General features: G+C 41.4%; 2 protein-coding genes across 5 annotated transcripts; one reads left to right on the top strand and one right to left on the bottom strand.

The window, feature by feature from the left end:
• Positions 1-4055: 4055 nt before the first annotated feature.
• On the top strand, positions 4056-11094 carry scoca (short coiled-coil protein a). 4 transcript variants are annotated; one of them, XM_085277945.1, is made up of 4 exons: positions 4056-4281; positions 8524-8595; positions 8714-8794; positions 9459-11094. In XM_085277945.1, exons 1-4 carry the CDS (start codon positions 4218-4220, stop codon positions 9599-9601), a joined length of 360 nt encoding a protein of 119 aa, XP_085134071.1. In that variant the 5' UTR covers positions 4056-4217; the 3' UTR covers positions 9602-11094. The 4 variants fall into 4 exon arrangements, with proteins under 4 accessions (XP_085134071.1, XP_085134072.1, XP_085134069.1 ...); XM_085277946.1 differs by lacking the exon at positions 4056-4281 and adding an exon at positions 6315-6467; XM_085277943.1 differs by lacking the exon at positions 4056-4281 and adding an exon at positions 6710-6907.
• A 1194-nt stretch (positions 11095-12288) lies between these two features.
• clgn (calmegin) lies at positions 12289-21714 on the bottom strand. The gene is made up of 15 exons (XM_085277941.1): positions 21485-21714; positions 18647-18904; positions 18468-18541; positions 18267-18325; positions 17298-17439; positions 17135-17216; positions 16800-16992; positions 16470-16659; positions 15983-16096; positions 15736-15892; positions 15254-15469; positions 15024-15140; positions 14812-14932; positions 14573-14718; positions 12289-13627 (listed from the first exon to the last, which is right to left on the bottom strand). The coding sequence occupies exons 2-15, from the start codon at positions 18902-18904 to the stop codon at positions 13553-13555; spliced, it is 1944 nt and encodes a 647-aa protein (XP_085134067.1). The 5' UTR covers positions 21485-21714; the 3' UTR covers positions 12289-13552.
• Between the last annotated feature and the right edge of the window lie 685 nt (positions 21715-22399).

The following is a 22399-nucleotide window of genomic DNA, read 5'->3' as shown; positions in this document are numbered from 1 at the left end:
CTTAATAATACTAACATTTTCTATTATCTATCTAAATATATATGTTATATATAAGTGCAATGAAGGTGGTCAAGAAATGGTGAGTCAGTAGTGAGGAAGACTGATAGTGTGGTCAGTAAATTCCTCAAGCAACAGACATCTGAGAACGAAGAGGAGCAAGGAGAGGAATCATCATGGAAGGACAGGCCCCTACACGGCATGCACCATCGGCAGATAGAAGAAGTAGCTGATATCCAGAAATCCGGACACTGGTGGACTGAAAGACAGCACAGAGGCACTAATCATGGCAGCACAGGAACAAGTTCGCAGCACAAGATCTGTAGAGGCTGGATCCACACCAGACAAAACGTGTAAAGATGACCCTGAGACAATCCAACAGCAAGCAGGGCAAACATCGAGTGCCATAACGAAGTGGCCGGCACAGTATACAAGAACATCTGTGCCTAGTACGGCCCGGGAGTCCCGAGGTCTAAATGGGACACATTTGTCACATCTGTGTTAATCCTGCAATAGGCTCCAGGACCCCACGGCCCTCAGTTGGTCAAGAAGACAGATTATCATCTGTTTGAGCTTAACTGTTCAAATCCCTTCGTTAGCACCAGATTTCAACATGCTACTGTGTTTCTCATCACATCAGACAAACAGAAAGATTAGAAAAATAAAAGTAAAGAATATTTCTTAGTTTTTCCACATGCATTGAGTTTACTAGAGCACACCACAATTTACAGATCACCAAAAAGGGACAGGAGCTTCACATGTTGAGTTTTGGTAATCAAACTCAGCATTTCAGTCTTTATTAATCAGACAACTCACTGAGAAAAATGCTTTCCACATTTAAGATGCTATTATCACACCAGCATTACAATGAAAATTGGAACAATTAATGACCTCACTTTTCACATTTATAAATCCATCCAGTGAGCCGGAGTAGATCCTGGCTTCCTGTTGGGCACACCTGATGTATAATATCGTTTTAGCTGCACTGTGAGTGATCTGACCACAAGATGGTGCTCTGACCCCAGTAATTACATTTAATGTGGGCTCCAGCCTCTTACCACAGTTCGAAGAGGTAAATGTCAGGTTAATCAGTGATTCCTATTCAAAATGCTAATTGCAAACTTCAGAAAGTTTTAGGTCTTCAGGTCCTTGATGTTGTGTTTCGCTTTTGTTGTTCTTTTTGTTGTTCTTTTTTAAAAACGTCCTTTTTAGTGCAAACTGAACATTCACACAGAAAACGCTTTTAGAAACAAAAACAGACTCGATTAAATAAAAGCCTAAAATATGGAAGTTTTAACTTTCAACTTTGACTCCATAACTTTGCATTTGAAGCAAACAAACAAACGAAAAGAAAAAGAACATATTCATACTCATATCAGAATGTTTAGCATCTCTGTGTATCTATAAGGCTGTGCAGGTCCTAGCTGTGTTTGTGTATATGAATCAAATTTAAAATACACCAGTCTGGTAATATTTAAAACACATAGCAGCTTAACAGCTCTTGACAATTTCAATATGAGTTTGATTAAAGTCCAGCTGCAGATCAAGTGTATCAGTAGTGATGGACTGAGGAAAGTCAGGCACAGGTTAAAGTCTGAAAAAGGTTTGTTACCTTATTTATTTACCCTGTTAAAAAAACTTGGTTAAATTATACAAAAATCTAAATCATAAATAAGGGCAAGGTAACAGAACATAACTCAAAAACCAGCGTGCCCCAATACTAGTAACTCAAACAATCGGACCTACCGAAATGAGACAAAGGGAAAACTTAAATAGTAGCTGATCAGCCCACAAGGACACAAAAAGGGTACAACTCACTAAAACCAACATAACAAATTCCATCCCCCCCCTATGATCCAGAGTTGTGGTATGACCCAATTTGCAGGTCTCCATATAGGCTTGCTCCACCCCTTTTCCACCTCTTAGCTCAAGGGGCTGGGAGCAACAGACTCTGGGAGACTAAATCATACACATAACACTATAAACTAAAATGTGCACACTTATTTTAGAATACACTACACCAAAACCAATTCTTTTTTACCCTGTAAATTAAATCCTATATTTAAAGGAAAAACAACTATGTGTAGTGTTATGTATAAGTCTGTTGTAGCGCTGTGATGTTTGATAGATGTTACCCAATATGAGTGGCTGTAACTTCAGCCATCACAACAGTAAAAGGCAAATAAATGTGCCCAGGTCCTGTTGCATTCTCAGTTTTCCTGTCATTTTTAGGGGGGATTTGGAGTCTAAAGCTCAGGACTAGACATTTGTGTGCATTCATTTATGCCAGCCACTTTAATAAGGCACCAGGTGAAAGATGTTGGCTCTGGTTCACATACTATTATTTTTATTTGGTGCATATGATACACATTTATACAACTGTAGAACATAAAGAATCACTTATAGAAACCATAAATAAAAACTGGAATGTTAAAAAAAGTATTCATATTCATGTGGGGGTTTTTTTCTTTCTCAAAGCCACAGGGAGCCAGCAGAGATGGAGGCTACATGCAGCTCTGGAGCCTTAGGTTTCTGACCATTGTTCATACTGGATTAATGCAGCTGCAGTGGGTATCTGCATTAATGGTGTTCCCTGTGTCTGCACCATAAATTCCACACAAAAGACACCGATGTGACATTAAACATTATTTCTGGGGACTGCATTGTAAAGCCTCACCATTAGAGCATTGGCCGCTGCCAAAGCAGAGGGTGAAATGATCACACAACCAAGCTTGGTTGTATAAGGGCAAAACACAAACACAGGAACCGGCTGTTTAAAGGTTCCTAACAGATGAATCAAATATTAGAACCTTGGCCATTAAGAATGAACTGCAAATGTCTTGGCTGGTCTGTGCCACACAGCAGGCTTTATCATTATTGAGATAAAAAATAAAAATGTTTTCAGGACATACACCACTGTAGGAATCTTTCATAAGACAAACCCTTTTTAATCTGTTACCCAAATAACCCAGCTAACAGCGAGCATTCCTGCAACATTTGCAAACGTCAGCTATCCATCCGAATGACATCTTTAAGAAAGCATTTTGATCTTTATTATTTCAAATATCATCCATGTAAAAGTTTAAATAAGAGACAATATTTTGTAGGGGTATCAGATCATTTTTAAAACATTTGTTTTTATAAAACATCCCTTTAGTGTTATATGGTAATACGTTTTCAAGGGGCTACTCAGAGCAGAGATGTTAGAATGTTAAACTGAAGTAAAAATAGCCATTTTAATAAAAGATCGACGTTCTTGTTTCTCTGATTCATTCATTTCAGACGTACTCTTTCTACTAGCTGGAGGACTTTGAGAAACTACTAGCCTCAGCAGTGTTGGGGAGAAAGAGCCAGGTAAAATACAGGCTATCAGTTATATCGCTTTTGTCATTTCAAGAACATATTTATTTATGTTTTGATAAGATATAGTTTTAAGATTAACATTTAAGAGAAGACAAGTTATTTTTCACGGTTTCCTGGATGGGCCTCTAACTGTACATGGACCCCTGGGAACATGCCTTGAATGCCTACAGGATAATTCATCCAGGCTCTGGCCCGCAGGAAGTCTCCTAAGAACTACAATGAGTTTGACCCCCCTGTTCTAGTCCACAGACAGTGGATAGTGAGCTGCAGTGCAAAGCTTCAGCCACCAGAGTGCAGGATGCACCGCAGATTTGAGGAAACTGCTCTTTGTCGTTAAAGATTTCTCCGGTCATTTCAAGTCAGCTGAAGCCTTCAAATTCAAACCTCATGTAAATAAATAAATGAATGAATAAATAAAAACTGAGGAGCATACTGTCCCGAGTCACCGAGCTGGGGACTGCAGTGTGCTCACATGGCTCACGATCCTAATTTGAAGATACTTTAAATGTGCCTCTTCGCCATTACTCCATTTCACAGGAGCTTAAACTTTGACCCCCGATAACTTTATTGCTTGAGCAGTCTGTCTCGTGTTTTGGTCAAATGGTCGCCATGGTGACCCATTCCCACGACAGCCACGTAACCGGAGCTGCCAGGCAGGTAGAGCAGGTAACCGTGGCAAGCAATTCAAGGCAGCAGGTGTGTGTGAGAGAAGGCAGAGCCAGAGGGGGAGAACAGACAAACAGAAAGAAGAAACGGAGACTAACAAAACCCGGAAAGATCAACACACATTCACGACTCTGTGAGATAATCAAAGAAAGAAAGGAATAAAAGTGGAGGACGAAAAGCAAACTCAGGCCATGGAGGCCACAGTGGACGAGGATGATGGGACGTTCACTAACATCTCTCTGGCAGACGATACAGGTAATCCACTTCTTCAGATTTAGCCCTAACCTGTCCTTTATTTCTATTTGCACAAACAGCTTTTAGCCTGCAGCCAGTCGACCAGATTGTAAACGTCGGTCTGTCAGTCACAGTTTTACACAGATAGTCGCCTCAAGACTAAGACAGGAGCTAACCCCCCTCTATTAAACTGATTCCAGTGTGCAGCTCTATGTTTTAAAACTAAAAAGTTGCTTTAAAAAACAGCTTATTGTTCAAAAGCATGCGCTCTTTGGGTTACAGGTGAGGTTATGTTCTGATTATTATTGTTATTTATTTATTTATTTATTTATTTATTTATTTATTTATTTATTTATTTATTTTACCTGGAGCAAACGGTCAGAGACCGTTGTTTTTAATGTTACAAGCATGTGACTGCACAAAGGGCTATAAGGTAGAAACAATACCACAGTGTTTATATGGGTGTGTGGCATTACTGGCTGGGGTGTGGCTCCTTTTTACTTCTCGGATTTCACACTCTCCGATTGTTACTAATCTTCACTATGTACACATGAATCTCAAACTATAATATTTTATTTAGAGTTGAAGTAAGTAGCTCGAGAACAGCATGTAAGCAAAGAGAAAAGAGTAGACGCCACAGACTGTAAATAAAGATGGCTGCAGTCACCTTCAGAATCATCAACAGGTTTGTGAATTCCTGCTATGAAGCCCGGACTTTGAAATGCCCGGAACACTTATTGTGGAAGTTGATGCACTAATTAAACTTTAAATTAATTTGAACAGTTATTGTCTTGTTAATATATGTGTTACTATTAAGGTACCAACATCAGCAGCTGTCTTACAGTTCAGTTACACAGTTTAGCCAGTTAGATGCTGCTCAGCTGCCTGTGTCAAATCACAGACAATATATAAGATGTCTGTAGCTTCTGGTTATGGAAAATTTTGTAATCACAAGCCATTAGCCACTGAGTGTGCAATTTCACAGTGAGATCCATCCCTTGCTTTTCACATTCAGTTCTGACACACAAAGAATCTCAGGGTTTCCTAAATTTAATCTGTGGTCTGTGTGGTCTTTACCCACTTGCCAGTGAAAGCAGATACACCCTCAATTATGCAAACTGGAAACCTTAGTTGTGTTGTGTTTCCTCTTACAAATCCCCTCTAAAGACCCAGTTTCCTATTACCTAATAATCCTAGAATGCTACTCATAAAGACCTTGGAAGCCACACACACTCCACAGAGCAGAAAGGAACGCACAGGAGGATGGATACAGGGTAAACTGGCCTCAGACAACTGTTGGCTGAGGCAGCAGTGCCCCCACAGGGTTTGGGTTTGGCTAACAAGCAGCAGCATATGGAGCTGAGGCCACAGGGGTGCCACACACAGACAGACAGACATGCAGGCATGTAATAATGCTCACACAGGTCAGATAACACTTCATTCATGCATTCACATAGAAAACTGTAGATGTGCATAGATGTGTGTGTGTGTGTGTGTGTGTGTGTGTGTGTGTGTGTGTGTGTGTGTGTGTGTGTGTGTGCGTGCGCTGGGGTTTCTACCAGACGGAAAAGCACGAGCATCTGTTAGGAAAGCTGTGTGTGTTTGTGTGTGTGTGTTCAGAGCTGACATATCTCATTGTTAAGAAACAGGGTATAATTCAGGGGACTCACGTGACATAACACTTATTGAATAGAGCTAAACGGCTAAAATATATTACATCTGGCTCTACATATACAACCCCACACTTTGGTTGGGCGAGTCTTCTTTTTTATTCATTAATTTATTTTAGTATACTTAGACTGCATGCTGATTGGGTTGGTTAAGGGCACAGTCTCAGCTGCTGCTGGCTTCATGCCTGAAATCAAAATGGCAGGTGCCGTAAAGTGGATTAGTAGCCTTGTGGCAAACCCACATAAAGGTATTTTGCGAGTCTAAAATAGAACTAATTCCAACATATTTAATAAAAATGAAAATATGATAAAAACCCACGAAATCCAACATTTCTGTTACATCACGAAACCGGAAGTTTAGAGAAAGTCTCCGATGGTGCGTAATGCATGTGGTATGTTGCTCCCCCTGTCGGTTGGTGTGGTAACACACAGCGATGTAGCCGTCATCGTCATCCTCCTCGTCATCATCATCACAGCTGTGTGTCTGTTTGCAAGGGTAACTCCGCTAATCGGAGAAGACTTTTTTTGTTGCTTTAGGTGAGTTCATACTCCTACATCTGCTGTGTTCCTAAATTCGAAGTATAAAAATTCGGGACGTATTTCTGTCTGAACTTAAAACTAGCCAACAATTTGCTTGTAGCAGTTAGCTGCTCTTCGCTCGGTGCCACGGTGTAAATTTTATTTGTCAGCGAAAATTTAAATATCAGACAGACCAGGTGGTTTTGTTTGGTTTCTTCTTATGACGCGTTTAAACGTTTTTGGTGTTGAAAGTAAATTAAGTTTCAGAATCGTTGGCTTGGTTGGCCACTGAGCTAGTTAGCTTATGGAGCTAATCTATCTACGCCCATTATCGGACACATTTGTGCTGTTTTGGCTTGTGTTGTCGGGGAAAACTGCCTCCAGCACCTTGTCCGATGTTTCGGCCGTGGCTTCGAGTAGGAATCGTGATGTGCTAGGAGGTGGAGCTTTGTGTATCTGTATGTGTTTTTTAGCTAAATGCTATGTTTTGGCGCTCATTGCTGCTTAATCGTTGCTTCAGTGTCAGCATCGATTCGATTATTGGACGGCAGACCGGCGAACTAATGAGCGCCTTTATCCAAAGCAGCATTTGGCTCCTAACACGCGTTTTATTGATGCAGTATGACCACAGCACTCTCAGCCTGGGTGCGGTGTGTGCTCCCATCATGCTATCATCACTCACTCAGACACGGTAACGGTTACCAAATCCAAACAAGCCAAACAAAATTACACTATTCACACAAACGATCAAAGTTACTTTGTTGATCAGTTAAATCACTGATACAGTGCATTTAATTTGAATCAAAATTTCCCAAATTCTCTATAGTTTATAATAACAGTAGAATAATAGTAATAAATATCTTATGATAGTCTTTATAAAGCATTCTCCGCATTAAAATAACTGTAACTGTTATTTCAGCTGCTGGTGCACTCATTATAATTTTAGGGATGAGCTGAGTACATACTCAGTGTGTAGGAAGGTTAAAAATGCTGTCATCCTTATTCAGAAAAATCCTTTTTGTGTCACTGTTTGGTCTAGAATTAGTCATGAATTACTGTAACAGTTAAGGCACTTAATCTCTGCAGACTATCAGTAAATGAGTGAGCTCTTTATAATTATGTAATAAGTAAATTAATAGGTTTATTAAGACAAAGGCAACTTGACAAGAGTGCAACCCGGTCACAAGCCAGTGCTCCTAGTGTTGGTCTCAAGCCTGGATAAATGGGGAGGATTGTGACAGGAAGGACATCCCGAGTAAAATCTTGGCCAAATCAACAAACGCAGCTTCCCGTGTTGTTGGACAACAGGGTGCTGGTGGATTCTCTGCTACTACTGGCCAAAAACAAAAGGATAGGGAGAGATGGAGACAGATGATCTACTGTGGTAACCCAGTTTCAGTGCTTTAGGATTGGAATAAACCTGGCTTTACACTGCAGGATGGAACAGGTCTCGGTCTGGTTCATACCTCAGCTCGTGTTGGCAGGAGACATGAACTAACAAAGTGCCAGGGAGCTGAGCAGTAGAGCTTCAAAGTTATGTCACAGTAATTCAAGAAAATTTATGATAATGATATTTATGACAATATAGAAAACTACCCAGAAGCAGTTTCAATATTTTTCAGCACTGTGACTTTAAACTTGAAGGGAATTTGTCTTATATTGTAATGATCACTGATATCCACTGATATGAAATTCAAGTTTTTGGACATATTGCCCAGCAGTAAGACTGAGAGTAAACAAAAGGGGGAATCATTACAGCTGGAAGTGTGTCATCTGTAGAGCATATAATAATCAACCTAAAATGTAATGTTCAGTGATTCTGCTAATAATTAAAATCACTGTCTTATATAGACTTTCCATTATATCCTCCCCATATGAATCTTGTCCGCGTGTTCTGTAATGTAAGTAGGCCACCCTGCCTGACACACCAACTCTACTGACATGAAAATGTAAACACTGATGGCACCATATTTACTGTTGTTTATGAAAAGAGAGAGAGATTGTACAGTGCCTCTTAAATATAAACTCCATGTTACAACTCACAGCTATAACGGCGCTTTTCTTTGTCTCACAGTGGATGGTGGATCTGCAGCCCTGTATACCAAACAGGAGAACGAGCTTATCACCATGAACTGCGACATAGATGGTACGTGTGGGTGAAACAGTCTCCCTCAGGGTTAGCTTATGTAGAAATACTACTACTACTACTACTAATAATAATAATATGATAATAATGATGCTGACGTGTATTGTTGTTATTTCAGGAGACATGGAGAATCAGGTGGAAGTTGAGGAGAAGACGAGGTTGATAAATCAGGTTTTGGAACTTCAGCACACACTGGAAGGTAAAAAAAACAAAAACAAACCCTCTTAACACACAAATTAAATTTTACCAGACGGGAACAATGACCTCATGGATGAAACACTCTAAAATGATACAACACGCTGCACATTTTCTGGTTTTATATCTGGAAACTTCCTCTGATATCCGAGGGCCTTTTTTTGTATGTACATCCTGCGTTTGTTCCCTAAAACAGATTCAATAAAACCCCCAAAAATCACATGTTTCTGATTTAACACGCTGGACGTTTCTCTCTGTGCAGCTGCCTTTTCTCCTTTTACGTATTCTTTCTTACTGCATGAGCTGTAAAGCATTAAATGCAGATTTTGATAAGTAAAAAACTGGTTTGGGTTTTTAAAAAAAATCCTCATAGAGGAAAAAATACAGAAATAATTTACATAAGTCACATGTTGATCTTTCAGTGTGTATTCTGGTAAATTTCTACATCTAAAGCTTTAAGATGGGTCTGGGCATGTCTGCTTAGACAGCTTCCTGAGTGACCCAGGCCCATTTACAACATGGATGGATAAATGCGAATCTACTAAATACTAATAATTAAGTGATAATTTGTGTGACAAAAATTGTACAGGGGGTCAGTAAATGCTAAGAAAGGGGACCTAATGGGGAAGAGTATGCCTTTTAGCTGCCCATTTCCTTTTTTGTCCCAGACCTGTCAGCACGAGTCGATGCAGTCAAAGAGGAGAACCTGAAGCTAAAGTCTGAGAACCAGGTCCTCGGTCAGTACATTGAGAACCTCATGTCGGCCTCGAGCGTCTTCCAGACCACCGACACCAAGAGCAAGAGGAAGTGAGTTACCCTCAGTAAAAAGCTGGAGTCCTGGGCCAGCAGCTGGGAGAGGAAACCCATCATGGAGACGTGGAGAGGGGTTTGTTTCCTCAGCAGATATGGGAGTTTCTTTAACCACTTACCCGAGTCAAAACTAACAAAATAAATATCAAATAACCCCATAAACGGACTTATAGATGTAAGAAATATGTGTATATAATTTCATTTGGACCAGGGCTGTTTTTCATCAGCTTCCTCTAAACACTACAAAGTAGATGTCACCCCTTTAACTCAATAACAGTAAATTAAGAGGTTGAGGGTCTTCTTACCTCAAGTTTGTCCCTAATGCTCGCTGTCAATCCGATATGTGTAAAAACAAAACAAAACAAAGCTGTGTTTCTGTTTGAGGCCGGTTCTGATTTCCTGCGAATGTCCCGCCTTTGACGTGTTCTGTTTAAAGGCGACCCCAAAACAAACCACAGATATTACAGATCCTCTTTGACCATGAACCTCATTATCAGCACTGGTTTAATTTATTTATTTTTGGTAAAGTATTTTGTACGACAGCTGGATCTGTTCAGGTCTTGGATGTCACCTTGTCTCTGTAAAGCACGACTGTGTTCCTCCACTTAAAAGCTGGCAAGCTGAACAGTATTATGCAGAGTGTATTTGGCATGTTTGAGTGATATTTGTTTATGTATGTTTTTTTGTTTGTTTGTTTGGCCGATTAGCATATCTACTGAGATGTCAATAAATCAATAATCACTGAAAACCAGACTGTATAAAGTTACCAAGAACTTTTTTAAATCAAGAGTAGGTGGATCCAGGATGTGCAGATACCTTTGAAAGCTTGTTAGCAATATAAATAAAAGCACAGATACTAAAAGTCTTGTAAACTTGCACTCTGTACCAGATTTTGTCTTTATTATCATCACTCAAGTCGGATTTTCTGTGTTTTTGCAGACCTGTGAACTTAATAGTGCGTGTTTGGTCCAAATAATTCCAAAAGCCACGGGATAAATACTCTAAAAGTTGCATCTGTTCCCTGCCTTCCCCTTTAACTGCAGGAGCAAAAAGCTGCAAAGAGGCCTGGAGTGTTATCGATCCATTAATCCAGGCCTGCAAGATGGGTTTGATCGTAAGATGAGTTGATGTACTCGGAGGGGGGAGGGTGTGCACATTGTCGTCTTCTTCAGATAAAAAGGGACGTGGAGGGGAGGGGCCAGGTGAAATTTACTTTGAGCAAGGATTTAATTAGCTTTTAAAATGAATTTTCCCAATTATCCTAAACAGTAATGTGCTTTTTGTAAAGTAAGGAATTAGGAAGGCGAAGGGAGGCAGTGAGTGCTGTACATGGTGTAATTTATTGATGTTATTTTGTACAGTTGTACAGTAGGATTTTAATTTGTTTCCAGCATGCTGCCTGTGCCCTGCCTGCACACGTCCTCATGTCATCCTGTATGTAGACGTTCTGCACCTTTGCCTTTAAATTCTGTTTTAATAAAATCCTGAGATCGAGCCTCTCGCTGGTTATTTTGGTCACCTGTACAACCTGAAGTCTGTAAATGAAAGCTGGACATACCCACTGTGGCACCCCCCCCATTGGTTGGTGCTGTGTTTCTCAGACTGTAGAGCAGGGATGTAAAAATCATTTGACATCATGAGCTACACACACTTAACTAAAGATTTAACCCCTGAGACGTCTTAATATAAGAAAAAGGAACAACTTCAGCATTATGTCTCGGTGTTTTTTTTTTAATATGATAAATCTATAAAATTACAGAAAAAGTTTATTGCCCAGGTAGTTCATGGCTCAGACTGACGGGACTCCAAGTTTGTTTTCTCTTTCCCGTCTGAGCAGATGCAGCTTTCTGCACCATCTCTTCGACGTCCTTATCGCCACATTGCGTTCGCGTTCTAAAAGAGAAATCGTTTCCTTGTAATTAAAACAGATTCTGAAGTAAAATTTCACTGACTCATCTACACAGGCATTTTATAGAAGGCTTTAATCTCAACTTTATTCTCAAAATGATTGTTTTTCCTGAAGTGACCCTGATACTCGTTCGACTGTTGTGCATTTATAAAACAATGTTTTTGTTATTTCACAGAAAGACAAGAACAACTATTAGGTTTATGAAATTTATAAAGTTTATAAGAATACAGTTAAAAGTTCTAAATCTCTGCACTCCACATTTTCCACAGGCCTCCAGCTGGATTCTAACCTGTCCAGTGATTAAAACTGGTGGGGTATGATTTTTCTTTGGTTTGCCATTTAAATTAAAAAAAAAAAAAAAAAAGTACCACAGGGATATTAAAGCCACAAAATGAGTGTGTCCACCATCAGCATTTGTTTGAGCTTAGAGAGCTTGACCTAGTCCCCCGCCCATCAGCTGTTCTGACTTTAACACACTATACACAGCACTCCATCGACCCCAACAGCACGTCTGAAAAATCCAGCCTTGCATTCTGTGCTCCTGTCTCCATAATCAATTATTTACGCAAATTGTATAATCAAATTCCTAATATTCATTGACAGCTTTAAACCAGAGATGATGAGTGAGGCCTCCTCTAAAGCATACCCTGCTTTATCATTATTTTTGACTTTAATGGGGACCATTCATTTCTAAACTGTTGAAGTCCATAAAGTCATCATAAAAGTGTTTACAGAGGGTGTGTGCATCTTTGTCCGGTCTGAATAAATCCCAGAATAAGTTTTCTTATTAAATAAGTTTATTTTCAAGAGCAATGTACAATTTGCAAACAAATGTAAACAGGGATATCTGCCAGTGTGTGGCGAGAAGGTGAACTACAAAAAGCTTGAGACAGTAATAGAAAACAAACGAGCGTCAACGTCTTCCCCAGGCTGCAAACTAGATCTGACCTCCGGCTAGCCGGGATAGATTCTGGGAAAGCACTGCTGAATGAGACACGTCCTCACGGCTTTTTGTTCTGTCTTCCAACTGATGGCCGAGACTTGAACTGTACTTATTTTTGCTCAAAGCGCTGAAGTTTCACTTTGATTTCAGACCTTGGCTCAAAGTAAGCACGTCAGAGGCTTTTAGTTTCAGGAAATCTGCCTCGAGTCATTTAAAACACTGCAATATTAAATTTATCTGTACTGCAAAAGAAATTACAACCAAAAACAATAAATATGGTAAACAGTGCTAATCCTCAGTTCTTAAATGCTATAACTTAGTATAAAACACACATGAAAGGAACTAATGCTCATTACAAACTAGCTGAAATCTAAACATATCATTTTTTTTATTTTTTAGAAGAGGTAATCTTTAACCCTAAGCTGAGACGAATTTGTCTGTCCTGAAGCTGTAGTAACATCTCACACAGCCTTCCTCACAGCCCGGCATCCTCTCCTGCTCTTGAAACCCGAACATTTAGAAAATCTGCCAAACGGTGTCCTTGAACACGTTCTTAAAAAAAGAAAAAGGACACTGAGAGAATGGAGTCTAACTTGAGAGAAGTAGCCCCTACGATATGCGGTAAAAATGGGACGAACAACGCACAGGCGCTCTCTGCTGCTCCGAGAGGAGAGGATATGATGGCAGAAGAAACACGGCGAGCAGGAACTGTGGTGGAGGAGAGGCGGGGCCTTTTTCATTTTAGGGCTGACAGGCGTTTCGACAGCGATGGCTTATAGAAGGAGAGAAGGATGAAGAAAAGTGGATGGAGGAGGAGGAGGAGGGTAAACAGCTAAATGCACAGACTCTCTGGGGAGCTTATCTGAGTAGATGGGAAGAGGGAGAAACAAGACGAGGGGATGGTACAGGATGTGGTGGGGGTGGGTGGATGAGGAGGAGGAGTGGATGGGGCAGCCGGTGGGGTGAGAGCAGGCTACCAGTTAAAGGAAATGCATGCTGCTCCGCTCAGGGAGGAGGGAGCAGCGGCGGCGGCAGAGACGACCCTTCCACCTCTTCCCCGTTGGGGCAGAAAGGAGACAGCGGGCATGACGTTTGCCTCCTCAGTCTTTCCGTACCCTCCTCTTTCTCACTGCTTGTTTGTGGCTCTCTTCGGCAACGTCTCCTTCATCCTTCATCTGCGAGACAGAAAGCGAAGCGTCAGCTTTGATGCTGGAGCTGTACCACAGCACTCGTGCAGCTGACACGTTATTAAAATGTTAAAAGCTTTATGAGGTGTTGGGGACATGTCAGGTTGAGAGTTATTGGGCAGTTTTGACCATAAAGCCCGTCTTGCAAACGCAAACGACAGTTCCCAAGTGACCTGTAAGATTAAAGTTTTATTCTAGTGGCTGTGTTACAATTCTGCAGCAATGTCGAGTTTTATTTGGTTAAAAGGTGAAGAAACAGGTGATGTGTACTGTATCAAAATCTCTGTTCTTTGTGTAGCTAAAAAATAAAAAACCTGTCAGATGTATCGCTGTCAGCTGAAGTGAAGTTTGGAGTTTGAGGCTGTTTGGATTTTCATATTTTGCCCCCTTAGGGTTATACTGCTGCTTGCACCGCTCTGAGCGAGGACATTAGCCCCTCATTAAGGGATGCTTTGGACTACCGGCCCACCTCTACTGCAGGATATCTATAAGGGCAAAGAGAGCCCCAGACAGCAGCAGACTCGAGTGTGCCAATAACAAACGTGGAGACAGGCTGAGAGACCCTGAGTGATCCAGAGGCAAGCTTCCACCAGTTCAGCTACGGAAAATCTGTTGGATCTACTTTCTCTAAAAACATATTTTGATCTCATTTCAGTCATCTTGTAAACAGAGAGTGAGTTTGGGCTTTTAGCAGCACAGTGAGACAAATCAAAACAGTCACTGCATTAATGGCTGTAATACCTCCACAATTTAAGCAACTGTTTCTGTTCAACCCCTTAAATTAAAGCTAAACTTAAGTCACATCTTGATAGTTTCATTTTATCCTCTTCTGGTGGTAAATAGAAAGAAAACATGTCAAAGACTTGAGAAGTTCCCTGACTGCACAGCTGTTAATTTTTTATCATTTCCCCCTGTTGAACAGATGACACCAACCTCATCTTCTAATGTTCTCCCTGGAGCTTTGCTTTCCTCTTCTCCTTCCTCCTCCTCCTCCTCTTCTTCCTCCTCCTCCTCTTCTTCTTCATCATCGTCACCCTCTACATTGTCCCCTCCTGCTTCTGCATCCTCCTCGGCTTCTTCTGTTGCATTAGGGAAAAAAAACAAAGAGGACAGTAAGGGGAGAAAATATGATCCAGAACAGTGCAGTATAAATGTAGGTGAATGTGTGTCACCTGCAGCTGGTGCTGCTTCTGTAGCTTCAGCTCCTTTGTCTTCCTCCTCCTCCTCTTCTTCCTCTTCCACATCAGCCTTGGGCGGATCCACCTTTTTGTACACGTAGTCATCATCCGATTTCTGGGATGCAAATACGAGACATCACAGCAAAAGTCAGGAAGCTGCGCCTATGATCTGAAGTCTAAATTAATGTTTAGCAGGGTCTTAGTACCTTTGGCCAGCAGAAGAGCACGAGCAGTCCCACAGGCAGGCCTACTGTCAGTATGTAGATCACCCAGAGCCACGGCCGCTCCTCTGCTGCCATCATCAGCTGAGCAAAAATCCCTGGCTGTTGAGATGGAGGGAGAGACAAAGAGTAAACCGTGAGAACTTCTGCACAGAAACGTGACAGCTCTGTGGTACGTCACACGCACACAGCAACCCCGCACACGTGCTCCTGACCTCGTTAGCACTGGCCACCAGTTTCTTCAGCCCCCAACTGTCAGACGCCCAGCGGTCAGCAACCTCCTTGTGAGAGGTGATAATAAAGTTGTCAAAGTAGATATCTGAGGTCATGGACCACAGCTCCAGTCCCAGAGCCTTGAATGGTGTCATCCTGAACGGCTGCAGGTCCTCAAAATAGTCCGGGTTAAGGATCTTACGAGGCTTCCACACTCCCTTAGGAGACAACACAAAGCATGGAGGATACAGTCAGAAGGACCCACAAATACAAATATACTGGCCAATGCTGTTTTGCTGATAAGATGTACTAATAATACACATTAGCAAACATCACGGTTTTAGCTTTTGTCTAGAGATAAAAAATAATAAATTAATTTTAAAAAACTATGAAAATCGTAAAGTACCAGCCGTGCAGGGGCAACTTGGTGGACACTGTGACATAAATTTAAGTTATGTGTATAAAACCACAGAACAATAGTTACCTGATAGTTAGGATTGTCCACCAGGGGGGCTTTCCACTTGCCCTTGTACTGAGGATTGTTGATCATGGGACGCTTCCACACCCCGCAGCCAGGAGCCGTCTCACAGGCTGGGTTAGGGATCTGCGGCGCCTCCCATTCTCCATCCATCTCCTCGTCCCTAAGGAAACACAGCGACAAGCTGTCACCCTGAACCATTCCTCATTCCAGTTAGCATGACTGTAAGACCACGGTGAAAGAGTTTGTTTACCAATCTTCTGGTTTCTCTGCATTGGGGTCAGGGACAAACTCCGACTCATCATCCAACCAGCCCTCAGGCTTCAGTGCATCAGGGTCTTCGATCTTTGCAGGTGCATCCTCATCCCTTTGTTACACACATACAGCAGGGTTTGTTATTTGCTAATATGCTTTTACATTTCAGCTCTTTTACCCAATAAAGACCCCATCTGATGACCTCCGCTGTACTCCTAATGTTGACACACAATATATATCAAAGATGTGGTTTAAAGAACAACAAAATAGTTTGTCCAAGCTTAGCTGCAAAGACAGAGACCAATGAACAAAATGGACAGAACTGAACTTTCAAAATAAGAGCAAGGAAGAGTTTTCTGCCTGTCAATTGTAGATGGTGTTGTTCTGACAGATAGCCAGACTGAGAATAACTGAACATTTTCGCTCATCAGTTCTAGCCTCAACTTGTGTGTCATTCTGTACACTAGTATGGAGACTATAGTCACCAGTCATCGGGCTTCACAGCCTCTGGGTCGGGAATCTTGGCCCTCTCGTCCCAGTCGTCTGGCTTGGAGTCATTTGGGTCGTCTATCTCTTTGGGTGGGTTGACCGGAGGCACCATGTCCTCCAACAGGTTGCCACGGCTCACGCTCGACTGATCGATAAACAGCTCGTAGCTGTTGTCCGGGTTCAGGACTGATGCCAGACAGAAGTGACCAAAGTAGAAGAGTAGAGTGGATTTTAATGTCATCTGATGAAATCTGAGTCTTACTCCAAAATGAGATCATTCTACAAAACAACACTGAGTGCTAAATGTCTTCAAATTAGCTACATACGCAGCGTGTAGAGGTGAGTCTTCTTGTCAGTGTAGAATTTCTTGAGGTCGACGTCGGCTCTCTTTGCGTGCTTCTCCTCCATGTCTCTGTTCAGAGGATTCTTGTGGCGGAAGATGAAGTGCAGCTTGTAGTCCTCGCCACATTTGTCCGGTCCAAACATGATGGTGTAGGGTGTACGGTCATGGAACTGCTCCTGTAGTGCAGAACAGAAAAAAAATACTTAAGCATTTGGTGGATTAGAGAAATTCACCCAATTCTACCACAAATATCAGATTACAGCACAGAAATCTGGAGGTTTTGCTAATTATGGTGGATTATAAAACATGTATACAAACCAGGTTGAGACTGCCAGTGTCGGAAAGCAGTTTGATGTATGCTCCACCACAGTCGATACCATCTTGGAAATTAACTTCATACCTACGACGCCACATAACAAAACTGTTTAATGGGTCCAGGTTGCGACTTCTCTACATAACGAGGGACAAAGTGTGAACTCACTGAATGACCAGAGGTTCATCCTTGAACACAAAGGGTTTGTCCAGCATTGCAGAAATGGCGTGGTGTTTAGCCCGGGACTTCAGCACCAGGCCCTGGTCTCCTGGAACCTTGTTCTCCTTCAGCTGCTCCACAGCCCACTTCCCTGCAGCCACAGACACGGTAAATGGACAGTAACACTTATTATTATGGACGATTCTCTCTTTTGAACAAGTCTGAGTTTTATTTTTACTGCCACAGCTTTTAGTCCTGTGGGTTATATGGTAACGTTTTTCATAAAAGCCTACTTTTTGGGATGTGTGGTGGTGCTCACTGTGTGTCAGACAGCTTTAAGAGGACCAGTTTCTGGCTCAGGTATTGTAACCTCATGCTGCAGCAGTTATGTTGCCAAATGAAGTACAATTAGCACCAAAAAGAAAAGGTGGCCAATACTATACAAGTTAGACCAACTATTATAAATATCATCATCATTTAAAAGCATAATTTCTGCAGGTTTTAAGAAGTTACATTTAATAACTGACTGAGCGAATTTTCAGTCAGTTATTTAAAAACTGCCAACCAGTCCCATTGGTTAGAAAATTTGTTGTGAAGAATCAAGCATTTTTGCCATTTTGCCGATATGACAAGATCGAAGTAGAACTAAACGCAGAACCCAGAGGAGTCGGATTTCCTTTTGGAACCACTGAAGTCGCCCCCTGTTGGCTATGAGAGAAAAGGCTGGTTTAGGTACTAATTTGAGCGCTTACATATGTTACAATGAGCCTGACTTAAAGCGTGGTTTGCTTTGATTGTTATAGGCTTAATTGATAGTTTTGTTTAGTACTTTCAATATACTTGCGTTACTTTGAATTTAATGCAACTTAAAATACGATTTTCAGACCTTTCAAACAATGGAATCATGCATGAGGAATACGTGATGTGAGGAAAACGCCCACACGCATCTTGAATAGGAGGAAGAGAACAGCAACAAACCGTCATATTTGGCGACGTCACCATCCGCGTCCTCCTTCACTGTTTTTGACAGCTGCCATCTGTGGAGATCAACATCATGAAACACACACACACACACACACACACACACACACAGAAACACTCTTTGATCCGCTAAATCTCTGTGGGAGACCATATAATAAGTTTGGGCTGTATTTTGGAAGTTTGTGTGTTAAACAATACCTGTCCAGTGAACCATCATCAAATGTCTCTGCAAAGTACACATCTCCAGTGGGAACAGGAGTCCTGTATGTTACCTGGTGATATAATAAAGGATACAATAAGAGGCTTTGCAGCCATCAAATAATCTTCTGATTCAATTCATTTTACTAGATTTCCTGATTTTTTGCTCTGCTCCAGACCTGGAAGGAGACATTGGAGTCAGTGTCCTTCTCGCTGGCTGTGCTCTTGCTGTGCGTCTCTTTAACCTGCTCGCTCTCATCCTCCGCCATCAGGACCTTTAACTCTTCCTCATCTAAGCCCATGTCATCATCGTCGTCGTCAATGACGACGTCTGAAACATCGGCCTCCGACTGCTTCTCGTGGGCCACCACAGCTGCCACAGCCAGGGTGGATAGAAGCAGCAGCAGGAGCCACGTCCAGCCTTTTTCCAATTTCATCTGTAGCAGGAGGGTTACAGAAGTGTGAGATAAGGGATGTGCATGGTGTTAGAGCCAGAGTAAAAAAGGGTGCGGGAGGGGGATGGGAAGAAGAGGCAGGTGTGAGTGAGATGGATTTTATTTATGGAGAACAACGGGGAGTGTGTGTGTCGTGTCAGGGATAAAAATAGAGGAGAGACAAGTGGGTGAGGGTTAGAGGGGAAAAAAAAAAACTACAGACATGGAGGTTACATTAGGACACAATCCTACAAGATCAGGGACGTGTATCTTCAGATCATGACTCTTAAAATAAAAAATCTGCACATTTTCTGCTGTGTTTTTCCACCAGAAGAAACGCCTTAGGAGCAACACCTCTACTTCACTACACATCTTTTAATATCTTTCTTATTTTTTGCAGCACATGCACAGTATGAATACGCATTTGAAATCTAAACGGTGGCGATTTAGCATGCTGAACATCAGCTTCAATAACCTCCCATTGATCAGCCCACACCCGCTCGCTCTTGTTGCGAGCAGCAGGAAATGAAAAGCATCACTGGAGACAGCACAGCGGCATGCTTTCCCTTAATTCCTAATTAAGTTTAATTCCCAAACTGGTGTTGTTCTGTTTGCTAACAACAGAGTGCAGGAGGATCAAAAGGATTGTGATGAACATAAGGGAGAGATGATGAAAGAGCAGCATAATGAAAAAGCTGTCTTATCTTTAAAGGCATTGTGCTGTTGCTCATGTGTTTGCATCTTTGGACTGAAAGCGAAGCTCAGTTTGAAAGAGAGCTCAACATTTAAAAATCAGGTAAGTTTGATGGGGTGTAACCATTCTGTTTTATCACGGTTTCATCTTCCCCTGTTGTGACAGCCATGTGGAGATGCTAATGCCTGGTTGAAGTGCGCTAGTCTGGTTAAAGGTGTGATGTTTAATGAACGTTGAGTTAACGAGTAAACTGAAAATATAGCAGAATAAATTAGTTTATTCTGCCTGAGCAACTGATCAGGCTTATGGTAAAAATAATTAAATTGAATAGGAATGCACCAAAGATATGGCCCAGATCCTCACTCAAAAAGCTGGATGGGATATCCGCAACAAACAGCCCATAAACAGCCCAGTTCTATGTCCTGTATTTATGCTGAAGAGCTAATTTAGACTGGGGGAAGTTAACAGCAAAGGTTCAGCAGTCTGGAGGTATTTCACACCTTCAACATCAACTGATTTTCTTCATGTTTGAATATATTTTTTATTCAACTAGAAACTGTGGTACCAGGATCAAGAAGCTCAGCAAAGACTCATTTGTTTACTATACCTCTGTACATTTGTTCAGAGAGACATTATATTTGGTAGAAGCTAGGAGGACACTGGTTCCACTGTTGTGACTTGTTGTGAAACACTCGATGCACAATTTCAGCTGAACAGTAAAAGGTCTCAGACAGAAAAGAAATGGAAAACTACCAATACATTTTAAAAAATATATATTGTTTGTGTTGCGCCTGATGTCATGCATTATTCTTCTCACTGAAATAAAAGGAGTCAATTTCTAAACTAAATTATCAGCTTTTATTAGCAAATTATAAAATCTTGTATGAATGTTCCTAAGTTTATTTTAAAACGTCAGTATATCAGAGTTAAGTTGAGCTTGATGTTGCCTTAGCACCGAGAGAATGATTCCTAGTTTCCTTCACACAATGAGAAATACAGCACAATCAAATACTGGCATTAGATCAACGCTCAATTAGATCAAACCCTATCTGCAGACATGTGAGGTCTAGTTATTTATCTTGGAACTGGAAAAATTTGGATTGGAGCACCACTAGGTAAGCCACTTCCCCACTGGCTTCCCTTTTCAAACCAAGGAGCTACACCCATCTTTTATTCTGTCTATGGTTTGGGGTTTTAGGCTTCAGGTGTCTCAACTTGGCCTGTCATGCTAATACTCTGCAAGGACACATCGACCATATCTTACCTGGTGTCAGTCTATCAGTTATGCAGGTAACTCCCCCTTTAGCAAACAGATTTATTACTGGACATAATCTAGTACTCAACAGCTGTCATTATCTTTACCCCACAGTCACGCTTCAGTCCTCCTGCTGAAGTGTGCAGGGGCTATATGCCTTATCAGCATCTGGTTGACTCTAAACAGCGCCAATGTGACATTTTTCCATTTATAACCATTGTCATAACACACGTTTACACAATAGGAATAAAAAAAAAAACTAAAAAAATAAAAGGTCAGAGGCGCTAACATGGCTGCCACCAAACACAGCAACGTCCAGGCTCTTTCAGAGAGCGGCTCTGGCTGCAGGAGCTGCTCGGCTAGCTGACTTTAGCGCGCCAGTCACAAACGGCAAACGTTAGCACAAGATAAGCTCAGCCAGAAATAAACTAACGGGCTCGTACCAGGAGCCCGGTAATTCAACACACACTGGTGTTTAAATTAAAAGATGCTAATAATTAATTTGAAAGCAAAAGGCCGCCGAATATCGCATTCTTCGGTTGCAGAAATGAATGAACAGCAACGGTTAGCTGGCTACATTAGCAGTGATGTCGCACAGGGAGGATGGAGAGAGATTGAATGAGCGCAAACAAACCTTTGCGCCTTCTGGATATCACGGAGAAAAGAAAAAAAAAACTCCGTCGATGAAAACTGCTTCTCCACGCAAAAACACGGGAAGAGTTATGTGGGGTGAGCCCGCTGAATACTACTAGGATACAGTCGAGGAGAGCACGGTTATCTGCTGGAGGAGATGGACCGTGGATGACAGCTCGGCCCGGATAACGGTGTGCCGCTGAGGACAGGTTCCTTTGCGACTGAGCATGCGCACCAGGGTGGCTGGAAGCGTAAAGGGTGCATTCAGGCACCGCAGAAATTAAGAGCATAGCGGTATTCATAAGTATGAAATGACTGAAAAGGAACACTCAGCATTAAACACATAACTAAACAAATCTTGAATATTGAATATTTTTAAAAAAAATGTAAATGAATACATATATAAATAAAAATAGCTTACAAATTACACAAATGAAAAAGCTTAATGACATTATTTAGAGAAAAATACATTTCTCTAAATAATACATTTATTAATACAAAATTTAGAGAAAAAAGTAAAATAAACAAGTTCAGAGCTCTTTCTTGTCTGTCAGGGTAAAGGTCAAGCTAACAGATGATGTGAAGGAGGAGTCTCCATGAACTATGATTTGCAGATTAACCTGTGACCTGAGAGTAGGGAGGAGTTAGAAGAGAGTCTGAAAGGGTGGAGGTATTCTCTGGAGTGAAGAAGAATGAAAATCGGAAAAACCAAGACTAGAACAGGGAGGCAGACCTAATGGTGAAGACAGAAGAAACCAAAGCTAGTGAAGGTAGATTATTTTAAATATGACATATAACATAATTTCCTCTTGAATGAATAAAGTATTTTGATTCCTGGAGTCAACCATCCAAAGCAACACATGAAGAAGAAAGTGCAGGTAGAGGGGATTTAGACACGTGTTAGTGATGATTTGTG

Source organism: Mchenga conophoros, linkage group LG6 (assembly GCF_057382185.1).
Source record: "Mchenga conophoros isolate Kocher_MC1m ecotype Shallow Benthic linkage group LG6, M_conophoros_male_GT1.1, whole genome shotgun sequence".
NCBI lineage: Eukaryota > Metazoa > Chordata > Actinopteri > Cichliformes > Cichlidae > Mchenga > Mchenga conophoros.
Note: the sequence above shows the minus strand (reverse complement) of the source record. Positions and strands in the feature narration are given on the sequence as shown.